At 39.3% G+C, this 16,034-nt stretch overlaps 1 protein-coding gene across 1 annotated transcript; it reads left to right on the top strand.

The window, feature by feature from the left end:
- Nucleotides 1-2,355: 2,355 nt before the first annotated feature.
- GFRAL (GDNF family receptor alpha like) lies at nucleotides 2,356-14,993 on the top strand (the record flags this gene model as incomplete). The annotated part of the gene is made up of 5 exons (XM_010174986.2): nucleotides 2,356-2,548; nucleotides 10,483-10,920; nucleotides 11,645-11,701; nucleotides 12,382-12,709; nucleotides 14,734-14,993. Coding segments are annotated over exons 1-5 (1,276 nt in total), but the record flags the coding sequence as incomplete, so codon positions are not given.
- Between the last annotated feature and the right edge of the window lie 1,041 nt (nucleotides 14,994-16,034).

Below are 16,034 nucleotides of genomic sequence, written 5' to 3'. Positions count from 1 at the left end.
ACCCCCTTCCCCCCCTTTTCACTTTAGACACCCTGTTCTTCAGAACAGGGAATTTTACACCTACCTGATGAATCAATAGACATCTGTACAAGAATACAGAGACACCTATAGAAATCTAAATTTAAGTATCTTCAAATCAAAATGGATCCCTCCGAAAGTTTTCACTACAAACTAACTCTTAGATACCCTGAACTCTTCTAGCTAGAAAAAAATTGCTGAGTACCCCAAACACTGGAGCAAATACTAAAGTGAATGAATAAAGCAATAGCTACCAGTGTAAGCAATGGTATAAGCTACAGTGCTCTCAATTCTAAAATCATATAGACCACTTAGTTTCATGTAGGCTGGCCACAATATGCCCCCTGTGTGCTGCTGAGGAAACAAAAGACCTGTCCATAGTCAGTCATTAGATCTGGAGAAGCCCTTTCTTAGATTAAATTACTTTCAGTCATAGGTTATGCCACTTGGCTTTTTATTTTGCAAAAACACCTCCTCCTTCTTGTGGTCACAGTTTCCAGGTGAGTTTGAAATAAACACAGACAGAACTAATCCTTACAAAGGAGCAGAAGCTGATAATTGGCTGTTTAATCAGGCCTACTATTCATTTTCAGCTACTGGTTCTGAAAAGTCATCTTAACAGGAGGGAGACAGCACAAAGTGTTTGTGCTGTGGATCCTAATCAGATGCATAAACCTTCTGTTGTGTTAGTACCTATAAAACAGGCAATTAGTAATCCAAATAAAAATATCCTTTCTTTAAAAGTTCCTGGGTGTGTAATTTTGCATTGTCTTTTTTATATATATATATGTACATGTAGTCATTTTCACCTGTAAGGTATATGGCAACCTTTTTTTTCTCTGTCTTCTGAATAAATAGTCAATAATTTCACAACTAGAAAGAACTTTTTGTGACAGTCCCAGGACTAAAACCTCATAATGCGCCAAAACTGTCCCTTTGGATGGGCCAGCTGCACATTCCTCCATGTGGAGGGGCAGGAGCCGTTTCTATCGGTCAGTCTCCTGGATGACTGACGGAAGCAGCCTTAAAGAGTGTTTGAGGCTGGAAATCACTGATCTCACAACCAACCCTGCACAGATCTCAGAACTGGCAGGAACATGCACAACTGGGAAAGGATTAGCACCAGCTTCATTCATCTTCTTGTGGTAAGCACGTGTGGCCTCTTCTGCATCTCTGAGGCACACTAGATGCTATTGCACCTGTCAGTTATAAAGTATTAAATATTGCTTCATCTTTGTCAACTTGCATCCAGAAAGTGTTCCCTATGGCAACACTACTGTATTGAAACTGTAGTGCCTCTTTAAGATTATTGAGAGCAATATTTGATATTTAATTTCTTATTTCTCAAATATATCATTGGAAACATTTCATTTCTCTCAATAGGATCTGGACAAGTCCTGGGAGAGTATTTCCTGCCTCTTTCAGATGATGTTTAAGGAATTAAACAGTGCTGGAAATTCCTCAAATTCCATATAAACTTTCCTGAACATAAGGGAAAAAAAAAAAGGAGACTTGGTCTGGGAGATGCTGTGTCTTTCAACACCTAAGGAAAACACTCCCATCAGGTGTTCAGCAGCTGGTTTGATAAGGCCTGAAATCAGTGTCTGAAACTTAATTTTATAGAAAATTAAGACTCATGGTTACAAATTAGAGGTTTTGTTACCATGGGAATGTTGATGAAAGAGCTAAACCCCAACTGATTTGTCTTTTTCTTAGCAGGGCTATTCAATTTTCTACTGATAAGCCAGAGGTGGTGATGATTTAGAATTCTTTACCTTGAAACCTCCATATCAGCATTCAGTTTCAGAACTTTTTTGTGCAATTAACATGGCCATTAGGTTCAGTGTACTCAGGAAAGCAGAAAAAGACATAAATGTGAGGGTTGCTTTCAAGAAATGATGTACCTGTGAAGTAGAGTACTGTGTTATGAAATAAAATTTCATTTAATATCTGACAGTTGTGTAGCTGTCAAATCTCTTTCACATGGTCTATTAATAGGAATTCCTGTGTAGTCTCTAGCTTGACAAAATTGCAGTCCAAATAAAATGTTGCTTCCTCTGAATTTTATACTGTCTTCCTTCTATAACTTATTATGGATCACAGAACTGCAATAATTTCTATATATCTATGGACTGAAGTCATTTATAGCTCTGGCTGATGTTATAATACTGGGCTAAAAACAATACAAAACATGCCACACTGTAACTTTGAAAACTGAAAAATTAAATGTAATGTTCCGGTTGTGAAACTGAGGAAAAATATTCTCTTAAAAAGTAACTTGGTAGAAAATGGGAATCTATAGATAAACTACAGTAAATCATATTATTATAAGTGTAAATGAAAAAAGTCAGTACAATATCTGTGGTATTTAACAGTCATTATATTCTGGTTTTAGTGTTGTTCATGTACTTCACAAGTACATCGGCTGCCCAGACTGCTGACTGTCTGCACTTGAGGGAGCAATGTATAAATGCTGCAAATGGATGTGGGAGTGTCTGGAATATTGTTGAAGATGTCTGCAATATTTCAGGTAATTCTTTATCATGTACATGTTTATTTTGAATTGCTGAATGGTTGCATATTCGTAGTTTGTCACAGTATGATTTTGGTAACTGAATGAAGCCAGTGAGATTTCAAAGAGAAAATGATGGCAGAAGACAGTCAACTTTGAAATCCTTGACAACAGCCAATACTATTTTCAGTAGCAGTCACACTGTCTCTTCAATAAGGTGATAAATGATATTTCTGGACTATGAACAAAGTCAGAGTCTGAACCAACTCAAGAAGTCTGAATTCAGCATAAATTATGCTCTTGTGGGATTGTGTTAAACAAAGCCTGCATGCAGCTGGAAAAAAGTTTCAACCTTGCTCTCCACAATTCAGAGGAGTTGATCTGCCCCCTCCTTTGAAATGTTCAAGGCCAGGCTGGATGAGGCTTTGAGCAATCTGGTCTAGTGGAAGGTGTCCCTGCTCATGGCAGAGGGATTGGAACTAGATGATCTTTAAGGTCCCTTCCAACCCAAAACATTCTCTGATTCTTTGATCTATGATCTTGCACGATATCCAAAACAATGTAGTAGTTACTTTAAAGTAATTTTCAAACATTGTTTTAGAATAAGAAACAAATCAAATAAAGCATGTGTCAAAGAAAGTTGTGTTGTACGGAAGCACATTTTCAGTGAATATTTCCTCAGTGTTAGAGTGATTCACTCGCAAAGAGTGCTGGTATGACAAACTGCAGGTTACAATGTGACTGAGCCTCCTTGAATTGCTGAACAGATTCTCACATAAATGAAAGCAGAAAATCAGTCTCTGTCTCAATTACACTCCCAATGCTCGGTGCATCATTTCCAGGTAAAGCATGTCTTAAGTGGGGGAAGACCAAGTATTATAAGTTTGACCTGAAACTCATCCTAAGTGTGGTAGTGTCATTAGACCAAGCTAGTAATGACAGCTTTGTTGATTGATAAATGTCAAGGGCCTAGCAAATCAAATGAGCCAGGGATTATTTTCTGCCCCTGAGTTCAACTGTCATGGGGCAGCATGTATCCATACAACTAAACTGCCTTCACCTCACACTGGCTGCGCAAGACTGCCTTTTGGGAGTGACTCCAGGCCCACGCTATCTTCATAGTCTAGCTGACTCAGTCCAGACTGGGTGCCATGCAAAAGCACAGCAGTATCACAGAATCACACAGAATCACAGAATGTTAGGGATTGGAAGGGACCTCGAAAGATCATCTAGTCCAATCTCCCTGCCAGAGCAGGAACCTAAATGAGATCACACAGGAAGGTGTCCAGGCGGGTATTGAATGTCTCCAGAGAAGGAGAGTCCACAACCTCCCTGGTCAGCCTGTTCCAGTGCTCTGTCACCCTCACCCTAAAGAAGTTTCTTCTCAAGTTAAAGCAGAACCTCCTGTGTTCCAGCTTACACCCATTACCCCTTGTCCTACCATTGGGCATCACTGAGAAGAGCCTGGCTCCATCCTCCTGACATTCGCCCTTAACATATTTACAAACATTAATAAGGTCACCCCTCAGTCTCCTCTTCTCCAAGCTAAAGAGACCCAGTATAGACACAGCCACTTGCTGTTAGCCTAGCCCATGCCTTGGTCCTGTTCATACATGTAGCCAAGGGTATTTAGGTACACAACGGACATTTCTAGCAACTTAATTACATAGGGTAGGTTCTCTGTCTCCGGGAGTCAAAGGTTTCTATATCTCCATGGAAACCTACCTTCTCCAAATATTGACATTATCTGAACAAAATCAGACATGTTCTGATGCCATAATCTGTTCTGAGCCCCAGCTGCAGTAGAGTTGATAAAGTGAATTTCCCTCTGTCTGTCTTGCCGTCAGGATCCAGTATCACATTTGGTCTGTGTGGGAAGTCAGAAATTGCTGCCTGACTTCATCCTCAATAACCTATTGCTAGAACATTCACCTGCAGTGTGAGCTACCTGAATGCCTCTGTCTCTCTGATTTGTTGCAGAGATTTGAACTCAAGTGTCCCAAGTCACAAGGCAGTATTCAAAATAATTAGAGCAGGAAACTCTTTGAGGGGTCCTTCTAAGTGTGTCCTGTTCCAGATATGTATCTGTTTTGCATCAAATGGCTGAATACTTTTAAGAACAGACAGATTAAATGAAAAATACATGATATCCTAATGGTTATAACAGTCCCCAAAGGAACTGGATTTCAGCTCATGTTCTATTGAATTTTTAAATATTTTATGCGAAGTGGAACAGTTTCAAAAGATATGATTGCTGTTTGAAAAAAAGTGTTAGAATATGCAGTACTTTCAGGCTCAAGTAGAGACCTAAAGATGAGCTCTCTAGAACCAAATCTTTTCCCCAAATCAGAAGCTGAATTTGTTTCTCTCACATAATTCACAAAGGTGTAAGCACCAATACTTAACATAAAGGTCAGGATTTGCACTATAGCCTTTTCTTCATCATACCCTACAATCAGATGAAGTGGGCGAGCATAATGATTTCTGTGATCTCCCCTTTGGATTTATTGTGTTGTCCCATAATACTCTATTTCCCTCACTTACTGTCCTACGTGCTTATTCACCAATATTAATAGTATTTGTAACTGGGTCCGAGAAACCTGCTGCAAATAAACCCTTCTTGTGATTGCTTGTTTGTTTTTGCATCTGTATCTTTCCTTAGGATGATAGCCTTTGGCAAGGACTCTTCAGCACTTCAGGGCATTCAGATATTGCATTGTGTCTAGGACAAATTATTCTAAATGTGTTTATTAGGTGCCATGACCCCACAGGGTGTAAACCCACAATCAGACAGATGATGGTACCTCTCAGAGGCCCCACAGAAACAGTAGCAGAAAATCTACCAGCAGCATTATTAGTAAGAATAATGTTATACTATCTGTCAAAAGTAATCGACTAAAAACTTCACGGATGAGCTGTGTGGATGGAAAAGAATGAGCAGGGTCATGTTAGTTGGAGGCAACAGGCAATGGGACACACACTCCTTTTGCTGGTTTCTTTTTGAAAAACCTAACCACAAATGATAATTATACTCCTACTCTGTGGTATGAGTTCAATAACTCAGTTTCTCAAGCTATTACCTCCAAGTTAAATGTGTGCATTATCAGGACCTCCACCTTTTGTTCTTCAGAACAGGTCAGGGGGCACTTTCCAGATGCCTGCATAAGTCACTCCTTTCTCTGTCAAACTGTCCATCACTGCTCCCCTGCTACTACAGGAGCATTTTCAGAGTCATAGTTTATAGTTCTCTGCGTCCAATCCTTCTTTCACTCCCTTTTCTGTGCCAAGACACATTGAAAAAAGAAGGTGAAAATTTCACCTTCCAGATCAGGATGAAGAAGACTGAAATATTTAATTCTGATAGAGTCAAAAGTTTTCACTTTGGTAATGTCAGAAATGTTTCATCACTGCAGAATGAAGACTTTAAGGTTTGGATTTTGCTGTTTTTTTCTTCTTTCAGTTCACTCATTTAAAAAAAAAAAAAAAAAAAAGAAAGAAATTTCTGAGCTTTGATTTAACCATGAGTATACCCTTTCTTAATTTTTCAGAACTGGAAACATCTGGGTTCAAAAGAAAAAAAAAATCTCAAGTTGCTCACAGAATCACAGAATGTCAGGGATTGGAAGGGACCTCGAAAGATCATCTAGTCCAATCCCCCTGCCAGAGCAGGATCACCTAGATGAGATCACACAGGAAGGTGTCCAGGGAGGGTTTTGAATGTCTCCAGAGGAGACTCCACAACCTCCCTGGTCAGCCTGTTCCAGTGCTCTGTTACCCTTACCACAAAAAAGTTTCTTCTCAAGTTTAAGCGGAACCTCCTGTGTTCCAGCTTGTACCCGTAAGTATTAAGGAATCACATTTTGAATTCGATTTGGAAGTAAGAGTTTATTTTTCTTAGAGAAAATTATCATTGAGGTTGGAAAGGATCTCTGGAGATCTACTTCAACACCTGTGCTCAGGCAGGGTCAACTGCAGCCTGTCATCCAGGACTGTGTCCAGTTGGATTTTTAATATCTCCGATGACAGAGGCACCAAAATGCCTCTGGGCAACTTTGTCCACTGTTAGATGACCCTCATAGTAAAAAAGGTTTTTCTGACCTTTGAATGGAATTTCTCGTGCTTCAGTTTGTACCTCTTGTCCTGTCACTGGATACCACTGAGGAGTATGTCCTTGCTTTATTCAGCCCCTTCCCGTCAGGTATTTATTCACACAGATATGTGTATCAGCACATCCCCGAGCCTTCTCTCCTCCAGACTGAGCAATCCCAGCTCTCAGCCTCTCCTCATTAATCACAGTTGTGTCACTTTGCAGGAGCCACTCCAGTATGCCCATGTTCCTCTTGTCCTCAGGAACCTAGCACTGGACACAGCACCCCAGATGTGGTCTCACCAGTGCTAGAGGGGAAAACTCAGTATTCTTCTCTGCTGTCTTCAGATGTGATTCCCACTGAGGTGACTGAAGAGCTGACGGTGCAAGAGCAGAGATTATTACCCTGGAAGTGTCAGCTTCCACTCTATCATGTTTCTATCTATGATCCCATGTACATAAAGTATGTACATAAAAATAAATCAAATTATGAATTATGGCTGACAAGCATTAAGTCAGAGAGCATTTTTTGTAAATGCCTTGGAAGCATATGTATAAGCTAAAATATATTACCTAGAACTAATCAATGACAAAGCAACAGTAATTGAAAACCAGCAATAAAATATTTTCTGCCATTCATCACAGCTGAATCAACACAGCGCACAAACAGACCAATACTGATAATAGGTTATTTCTACACAGTTTTCAAGAGGATGGGCAAGTGAACCCCATAAATCTGATCTGCTTCCTGATTCTGTCTATGCCCTTTGTATGTTCATAACCCCACAACCTATGTCTCACCCCCGGGTTGTCAGCTGCTGTGATTCAGTGCAGTGTGTTCACAGCACAATGGGCCACTCTGAGCATGGGCCCTGTACCTGACTCCTAACCACAGCTTGTCAGTGCCACGAAGATAGATGGGCTAAGTGAGGCTGGAGTGCTGCATGAAATGTGGTGGGATTTATGCTTCTTATTCTCCTATCCCTACTGCCTCCACCTTTGAAGTGTCCTTAGGACCTTGAAGAAAGCAGTCATAAATTTTGTAAATTAGCTAATTTTTACACAAGCCCCTTCTGATCTTTGTTGCTCCTTTTCTCCCCCTGAAATTTGTCCTCCTGAAACTGTCTCCTGAAAATGCCTTTATTATCCCTTATTAACCCTTATTCACTTGATAAAAATATAGAGTAGAATATCCATCCCCCCACCTCCATGAGCCTCCATAGTTCCCATGTCACTGAATACTTTCTATCCTGTCTTTATGGTCAGGGAGTGTCCTATGTCTATGACCTTCAGTAGCTCCTATTTAGATCTCCTGAGCTCCTTGGCTACTAGAAAAAGAAAGAAATGTGAGGGCTAAGGGTCAAGGTCATGTTCTACTTCTAAAAATGCAGAAGGCAAGTTGGAGATGGGGTTGGAGAGGTATAGGCAACCCTGGGCAACATGATATCCTCCTTCGCTGATAGAAGAGGTGAAGTAGGAACAGAGGCTGGGAGCTGTAGCTTTTGCTGGACTGCAACATACCCCTGTAGCAGGGCACATTTTAATACATGCCCAGACAGCAACTGGAGAAAGGGCAATGCAGACACTGTGTGAAAAAGGATTTTGGGGTGGCGGGATGGGGATGTGTGCTCTGGAAGAGCTAATGCTCATTCCTTCAAGCACAGGCAAAATGCAGGCCTTTGCCTAGACTGCATTCCGCTGCTATTTGTGTCAACAACATATAAATGACATTAAAGCTCTAATCACATCAAAGCATGTCCGTGGCAGCTGTGACACATGGCTGCTAGCTTTGTCATTTTACTAGAGCACACGGTCTCTGCTGCTCCATGCTAGTCACCTGGGAAGCAGCAAGGCAGAAAGCCGAAGGTCACCCTTGTCAGGGCAGGGACAACAGCTTGTATGGTCAGCAGATTAACACAGATCCTCGTGCTGCCCCGTGACCAGTCTGGATCTTGTGAGCCACGTATTCCTTATGCTACGTAATGCAAGATACTTAATATTCATGAAGCAAAGGGAGGAAATGTGCTGGTTTGAGGGCCAGTGTACCTGTTTTAACAAAGCTGACTATGGCTTTCTCAAAATAAAACTTTCTTAAATGGTATTAAACTGCTTCTTATGTAACTTTCTTAAGGCACTTGTAACTTTCTTAAGCAGTAATAAGTAATGAAATAATTCTAAAACCATTAGTCCATAAAGTAGCAGGCTGATTGATTTATCTTTGTACACAAACTAGTAGATGCTTTTTATTTTTGCTACATATACAAGGAAAATATGATCTGACAGCCTGTGTAAGTCTCTCTGGCATTGAGTCCAAGGGCACAAGCAAGCAAAGAGCTTGAAACTGAATTGGAAAACTAAGGTTTCTGCATTTTTTTATGTTAACTTCTCTCTCATTTTATTAAAAAAACCCACAGAATATTAGTCATAGAGATCATAGAATCACGGAATGGTTTGGGTTGGAAGGGACCTTTAAAGGTCATCTAGTCCAATCCCCCTGCAGTGAGCATCGAATTATAGAATCATATAATGGTTTGGGTTGGAAGGGACCTTAAAGATCATCTGGTTCCAACCCCCCTGCCATGGCAGGGACACCTTCTACTAAACCAGGTTACTCAAAGCCTCATCCAACATGGCCTTGAAGACCTCCAGGGAGGGGGAATCCACAACCTTCCTGGGCAACCTGTTCCAGTGTCTGACCACCCTCACAGTCAAAAAGTTCTCCCTAATAGCTAATCTAAAACTACCCTCTTCCAGTTTAAAGCCATTTCCCGTTGTTCTATCACTACCTGCCTTTGTAAAAAGTCCCTCCCCAGCTTCCTTGTAGCCCCTTCAGGTACTGGAAGGCCACTATAAGATCTCCCCAAAGCCTTCTCTTTTCCAGGCTGAACAGCCCTAACTCTCTCAGACTGTCCTCAAAGGAGAGGTGCTCCAGACCTTGGATCATCCTCGTGGCCTCCTCTGGACTTGTTCTAACTGGTCCATGTCTTTCTTGTGATGGGGGCTCTAGAACTGGATGCAGTACTCCAGGTGGGGCCTTACGAGAGCGGAGTAGAGGGGGAGAATCACCTCCCTCGACCTGCTGGCCACGCTTCTCTTGATGCAGCCCAGGATACAGTTGGCCTTCTGGGCTGCAAGTGCATTACTCTCTGCTGGCATCATCAGAGTACATCATACAGTAGAATATATGACTTTATTCCAGAGGAGATGATAACATCCTGATCCTTTACTCCTTACCCCAAACAAGAAGAGTGGGTTATTGAAACAGTTGCTTTTGCTTCTAGCAAAACGAAGCAATTTTATATTTTTTACTGATTGAGATTACATTTCCCACTAGTATAAAAAAGAAGTTTGGATGGAGTTACACTAGTATCAGTCTTAGCTACAGATAATAGCTTATGCTGTTGGTAGATACTTTCAGGAGTAATTCTCCTTGTCTATCTTAAATGACGATTTTAGGTAATAAATGAACCATTTTCTGGAATTGCCATTCTCTCTTTACAAATTATGCATTGAAATAAGATGATAATCCATCATCTGTCCAATCTGTAGGTGGTTAAAATTATGTGAGATTCATCTCTTTATGCAGTAATTTTAGTGAGAGTTTCTTGTACTACTGTTAGGAGATGAATTGTTAGAGTAGACTGTATTATACAGCTACCAGGGCTCAGTAAGCATGACGAAGATTCATTAGTCTGCGAGACTCTGAAACTATTATGCATTTACATACAGTTTAGAATTAAACTAGGGCTGTTTCATTCATTTTACTGCATTAAGACCATTATTTCCCTGAGTTTGTTTTGAGCTGACAGTGATGATGCTCCATCCTCCCTTTGATTTAGATTTCTGTTTGTACCTATTTGTACAGGATATTTGGAAACTTCCTCAAGATCAGGTACTGAACTGAGTTTTAGGCAACACAGAAGCTCCAGAGACCAAAGACACCCAGAAAAACTAGAGAATGACTGCAGCATCACAAAACAACGCTGTCGAGAAGACCCTTACTGTTTTCTAGTGTACAAGAGCTTCCAGCAAGCATGCCAGGTGGACGCAGCAAAATGTAGACTCCAGATGGTCAACCAGGAATGTTTGTCAGCATGGAAAGAACTGAGGAAAACAGTGCTGGGAGAGTGCAAGTGCTCAGCGCCACTTGAGATGCGATGCATTAAAATATGGAAGGGAATATTTAACAACCTTTGTTTACAATACTCTAAAGAGGGCCAAGCTTCAGCAGCTAGTGAAAATGGTGATGATGACGATGATAATGAGGATGTTGATGATGAGAAAAATCAGGACACTGACACAGGTTAGTGGTACTCCAACAGTCTGAATGCTTTCATACATATAGTACAAAAGGTTTTCTTAATATTTGCAGTTTAACATTGGAAACAGGATAGTTTTAAAAGGCTATCATTTAGATGCAAATGAATAATGTGATAGCAAAATGATAGCCTGAGTGCAAATACTACTGTCCTTCAACGTGTTAATTTGACACAATCTGATCCAAATCAGCCCCTTTTAGTATTACACTATAACTAGAAACAATGTAAGACCTATAACAGCAAATTTTCTAATAGCAAGAATTGTTTGCCTACCTTGACTTTAGATTGGAACAAGCAGCTGAGCATGAAAACTGAGTGCACTGATGAACACATTAATGCCTCTGGCCTTTATTTATTTACAGGAAACCTGACTTTATACTGCACTGAGCACCTCTAAAAACTCTTCTTGAGCTCACAGGATCTATAATTACACAGAGAAAGTTATCAGCAGCCACTGATATGTGCTTTCACCTGAAAACTTTTGAATATATGTAATAACGCTTTTAGTTTGTTAACAAGCTGACAGGTCCTATTTGGTCAAGATAATTTGTTTTATTCTTGTTTATTTTTACTATTGGTCAAGATAATTTGTTTTATTCTTGTTTACTGCTGGCACTATGTCAGCAACACAACCAACACTTTAAAGTTAAAAACTAAGCTAAGACATGATTTATCATTTATGCCTGTAACCATATCTTTTTGTTTTAGACAATATTAGTACAGAAACAAAATTACAATGGAGTTTATCTGCCCTCTCCAAACAAGGTAACTCTGAATTTGCTTGTGAATACTAATAATGAGTTTTGGCTCTGTCTTCAGATAGTGTACAATGTATCACAAGATTAAAATGAATACTTTTCATTCAAATTACTGAAGAGTAGGGAGTCAATAGATCCAACGTATTTTCAGTTAAGCTACTGGGTAGCTATGAATTAAAAAATGTCAGGTAACAATCTTATTGCATAAACATTTTAGAGTCAGAATTATCTATGTCTTTTTGGAGGTTTATAGGATAAGGTAGAAATCCTTGAACTAGTTTTAAGGGTCTAGAAATGCCATTGGTGTTCTCTTCACCATCAGTTATTATGTAGCCTAACATAAGACTGCCTGCTAGAGATTTCAGCAGTTTCAGGTATCCACTAGCCACTAGCTCCCAGAAACTCTCACGTACTATGAAAACAAGGTCAGTCTTGTCAGTTTTCACTTTCTTCTCCCTCACTTATCTGGCAGTAACTTGCAGGAGGGTTGCTTATGAGGGCCAAGTATAAGGAGAAATATGAAGATCACTCAATGAACTTAAAAGATTAAATTCTGGAAGAGCTGGATCAGAGTTTTGGGAAATCAGACTTGCTTTTAATGGGAATGTTGCAGGCAGAATGACTACCAATCAACATTTTAGAAAGGTTTTCTTGTGATTTCATTTTAAAAACTATTATTCTTTTTAGCATACACAGCAAACAAGACCTGTTTGGATGTGAACAAGGAGTGTGTTGAAGATGAAGTATGTAACAAACAGTTGTCCCTGTACCTTAAGGTTTGCTCAGTAAATAAGAAGTGCAACATGGAAGAATGTCAAGCAGCCATCAGGTTCTTCTATCAAAACATGCCTTTTGAAGTTGCCCAAATTATGACATTTTGTGATTGTAATCAGCCTGATGAATCCTGTCACAGAGCCAAAGAACTCCTCCATGGCAAGCCCTGTGCAGTTACTGCAGTTCCACCCCCATCGTGTCTGAAAACAATACACATGTGTGAAGAGAATGAATTGTGCAGGCAAGTAGAAGAGAGATTTTGCTTAGTAATATGCCTATGAATAAGGATTTGATCAAATAATTTTTACATATATGGCATATACATCATCTATAACATTTTTTTTTTCTGCACTTTATCTGTTATATATTATCACTTGTGTTTGACATCTTCACAGATGTCTGCATCAGCTGTGGTAATTCCACAAGTAAAACTAAAAGGTTCATTTCCCAATCTAGTGTGAGCTTTGCTTCTGCTTCTTTCATGACTCTTAACACTATTTCTGCTGGATAAACTATGCTGTTGCGCATTTTCATTACCACTTTCTTCAGATAACACCTGCCAGTCTGCACCTTTGCCCTCTAGCAGTTTGCACGTATTGTGGAGCAGATTGGATGAAGTTTGTTTGGTTAAAGTAATTAGCTCTTCCACCTTAGAGTCTGACCCTTTGTACCCAATGGTCCTACAGCAAACTCAACCTGTTCAGATAACTTGTCTTAATCTTTTCATCTCAAGCATATTGATACCTAAAAAAAGCTTCCCTGAAAGATGCATAGACCACCAAACTCATGAAGAATAACGCACTTCTCAGATTTTGATTTTATTTTAGAAAACACGCAACGAGATTAGCCCATATTCATGGTTCTACTTAGTTGCCTCCATTTGTGAAAGGTCAATTGGCCCGCTTTGATTTTTAGCGTAGTCACTGTTTCCCTTGTGGATTAGACCTGAATTTTACCTCAAAGCTGTGCTCAAATTAACCTTCAGTCAACAAACCAGGAGGCCAAGAGATGCTTTCAGTTCTGTGCAGGCTATTCAGACTGACGTCAGTGGGAATTGCCCCTTTTTATGTCAAGAAGAATTGGGCTACAAATATATGCCTGTGCATGGGCATGTGTACACATGTAATATCATAAAGGAGACTTGCTGAATTACTCATTATTTTGGGTACATTAATGTTTCTTTGCACTGAAAATAAGTGGATATAATTACCAAAATTAGTCTGTGAATTATGGCTAGCCATATCTATAAATCAGGAGCTGAATAAAAGTAATACATTAGCACAGAGGTGGCATCTGCTTTGAAATCTTTGCTTGTGTAATGAAAATATTTATAATAAAGTCCTCACTTGTATTTCAACGGTCCATGTTTTTCCATGGGGCTTGCTCGTTACAGCTACAAAATATCAACAGTAAATTAATAGCCTAATTTTATGATTGAGGAAATAATGTTTTAATGCGTTAATGTACAATATACAACAACAGTTTACCTTTATCATCCCCTAACATTTAATGCAAGTGATAAATTGGTTTTTAATTAATATCTACAGATTTCTTAGTTAATTTTTAATACATGTTTTCCATTGTCATACATAGTGCACTAAAGACCAATTTTATTCAATCCTAAAAACAAATAAACTGAAATAATTTGAGATTAATAAGCTGGGAAACAAGTTGATTCTTCTTGTAACTTATCCCTTCTATCAGTCTTTAAGGTCAGCTGAATTGCTTATAATTTTGCTGAGCCTTGGACATTTTGTATTTCATTAGCACTCAGGGAGAAGAGGGGTTGGCATTGGATGTAGATTATTTTATGTAAAATAAGTTGCATATTCATTCTTCCTTCACACTACCCAATACACTGATCCCCTAGAACTGCACCTGTTTCGGAATAATTGTGATGACTGGTCTAATTCCTCTATCAGCATTTCTTCTCTAAGGATCTGAGACTGTTGGTACTCACACTGATTTTTGCTGGACCCTGGGAAAATCTCCACAGGTGTTGATTAGAAGAGCAGTTATTTTTTTCTCAAAAACTTTTTCAGTATAACCAAGTTTTTCCTCAAATTACAATTTTGCAGATTTCACTGAAACCAACTAGGTGCAAATCAGAGCAGAATTAAGGCCCTCTATCATGGAATATTGTGATTTTTGAGGCTTAAATGGTACCTTAGGAATCTCTTTTCATGATGATCCTTAAATGTCTTTTTGTGAAATCACAAAGTTTTTAAACTGTCATTGTATACTTCTTTTTTTTTTTCCCACCAGGAAAAAGTACACAACATTTCAGTCAAAGTGTTGGAGACATGTGACAAAAAAATGCTACGATGATAAAGCTTGTCTTGAAACTTTAATCAAGGGTGACATGCCCTGTTCTGCAAGTGCTGATTGCAAAGCAGCCTACATTAGCAACTGGGGCACGATGCTGCGCATGGAGTGCACCTGCCAGAATTTACCTCCCACAGAGCATTCTTTGTGCAAGCTCTTCCATCACATACTTCACAGCAAATCCTGCTTCAATGAGTTACGTGAGTAACACATAAAGAATAATTAGAGAGTATTAAAATGCTAACTTACACCAAATCTTTACTGTATCTTTACTATTTCAGCAAGATCTATGTCTGCAGCTTTTTTAAATCCAAATCAAAATACAAATTGCACATACACTTTTTCCTCTGGTTTTGGGAGATATTTTAAATAAGTAGTAAATCAATAAAATTGACTACATGTCTCACTGCATAAATTTGTTGGAATAAAAATAAAAGAATAATTTCTGGGGTCTAGATTACTATGCAGAAAAGCCCAAAGCCTTCCTGTCATTGCCTTAATGTTGTTCTTTGGTACACTGCTTTTACCAATAATATGACATATTGTGTTGGTTTTTATTTCTTCTCTTTTTAATATTAGTTTAGCTTATACATATTTAGCAACAGACTTCATTCCACAGCAAATTACTTCAATGATTAAAATAGAACCTCTCAAAGAGAAAGCTGCTGTGAATGGAGGCTTCGGGATTTGAACTTCAGTAAAAACACTGGGATTAACTCAGATGAAATGTATGTCACTTCTCAGAATGAGTAGAGTTCCATGTACTAAATCTTCTACTCATTTTTGTTAAATATAAAAGTCCTTGACATGTCCTTGTTTAAGACAGAATTGTTGGTGCAATGAATGGAAACATAGGGGCAAATACTAATGTTTTAATCTCAATCAAAAGTGTGCCTTTGAAGCAAATCCCCTGTTTGTCACCACTTATTTATTAGGGCTACAAAGATGATGAGGGGACTGGAGCATCTCTCTTATGAGCTGGGTCTGTTTAACCTGCAGAAGACTGAGAGGGGATCTTATCAATGCTTCTAAATACCTAAAGGGCAGATGTTGAGGGGATGGGGCCAGACTCTTTTCAGTGGTGCCCAGTGATGTGACAAGGGGAAAACAGGCACAAACTGGAACACAGGAAGTTCCAGCTGAAGATGAGGAAAAACTTCTTTACTTTGAGGGTGACAGGGCACTGGAACAGGTTGCCCAGAGAGGCTGCGAAGTCTCTTTCGCTGGAGAGGTGCAAAACC

Source organism: Antrostomus carolinensis, unplaced genomic scaffold, assembly GCF_000700745.2.
Source record: "Antrostomus carolinensis isolate BGI_N321 unplaced genomic scaffold, ASM70074v2 scaffold25259, whole genome shotgun sequence".
In the NCBI taxonomy this organism is placed as follows: Eukaryota; Metazoa; Chordata; class Aves; order Caprimulgiformes; family Caprimulgidae; genus Antrostomus; species Antrostomus carolinensis.
Note: the sequence above shows the minus strand (reverse complement) of the source record. Positions and strands in the feature narration are given on the sequence as shown.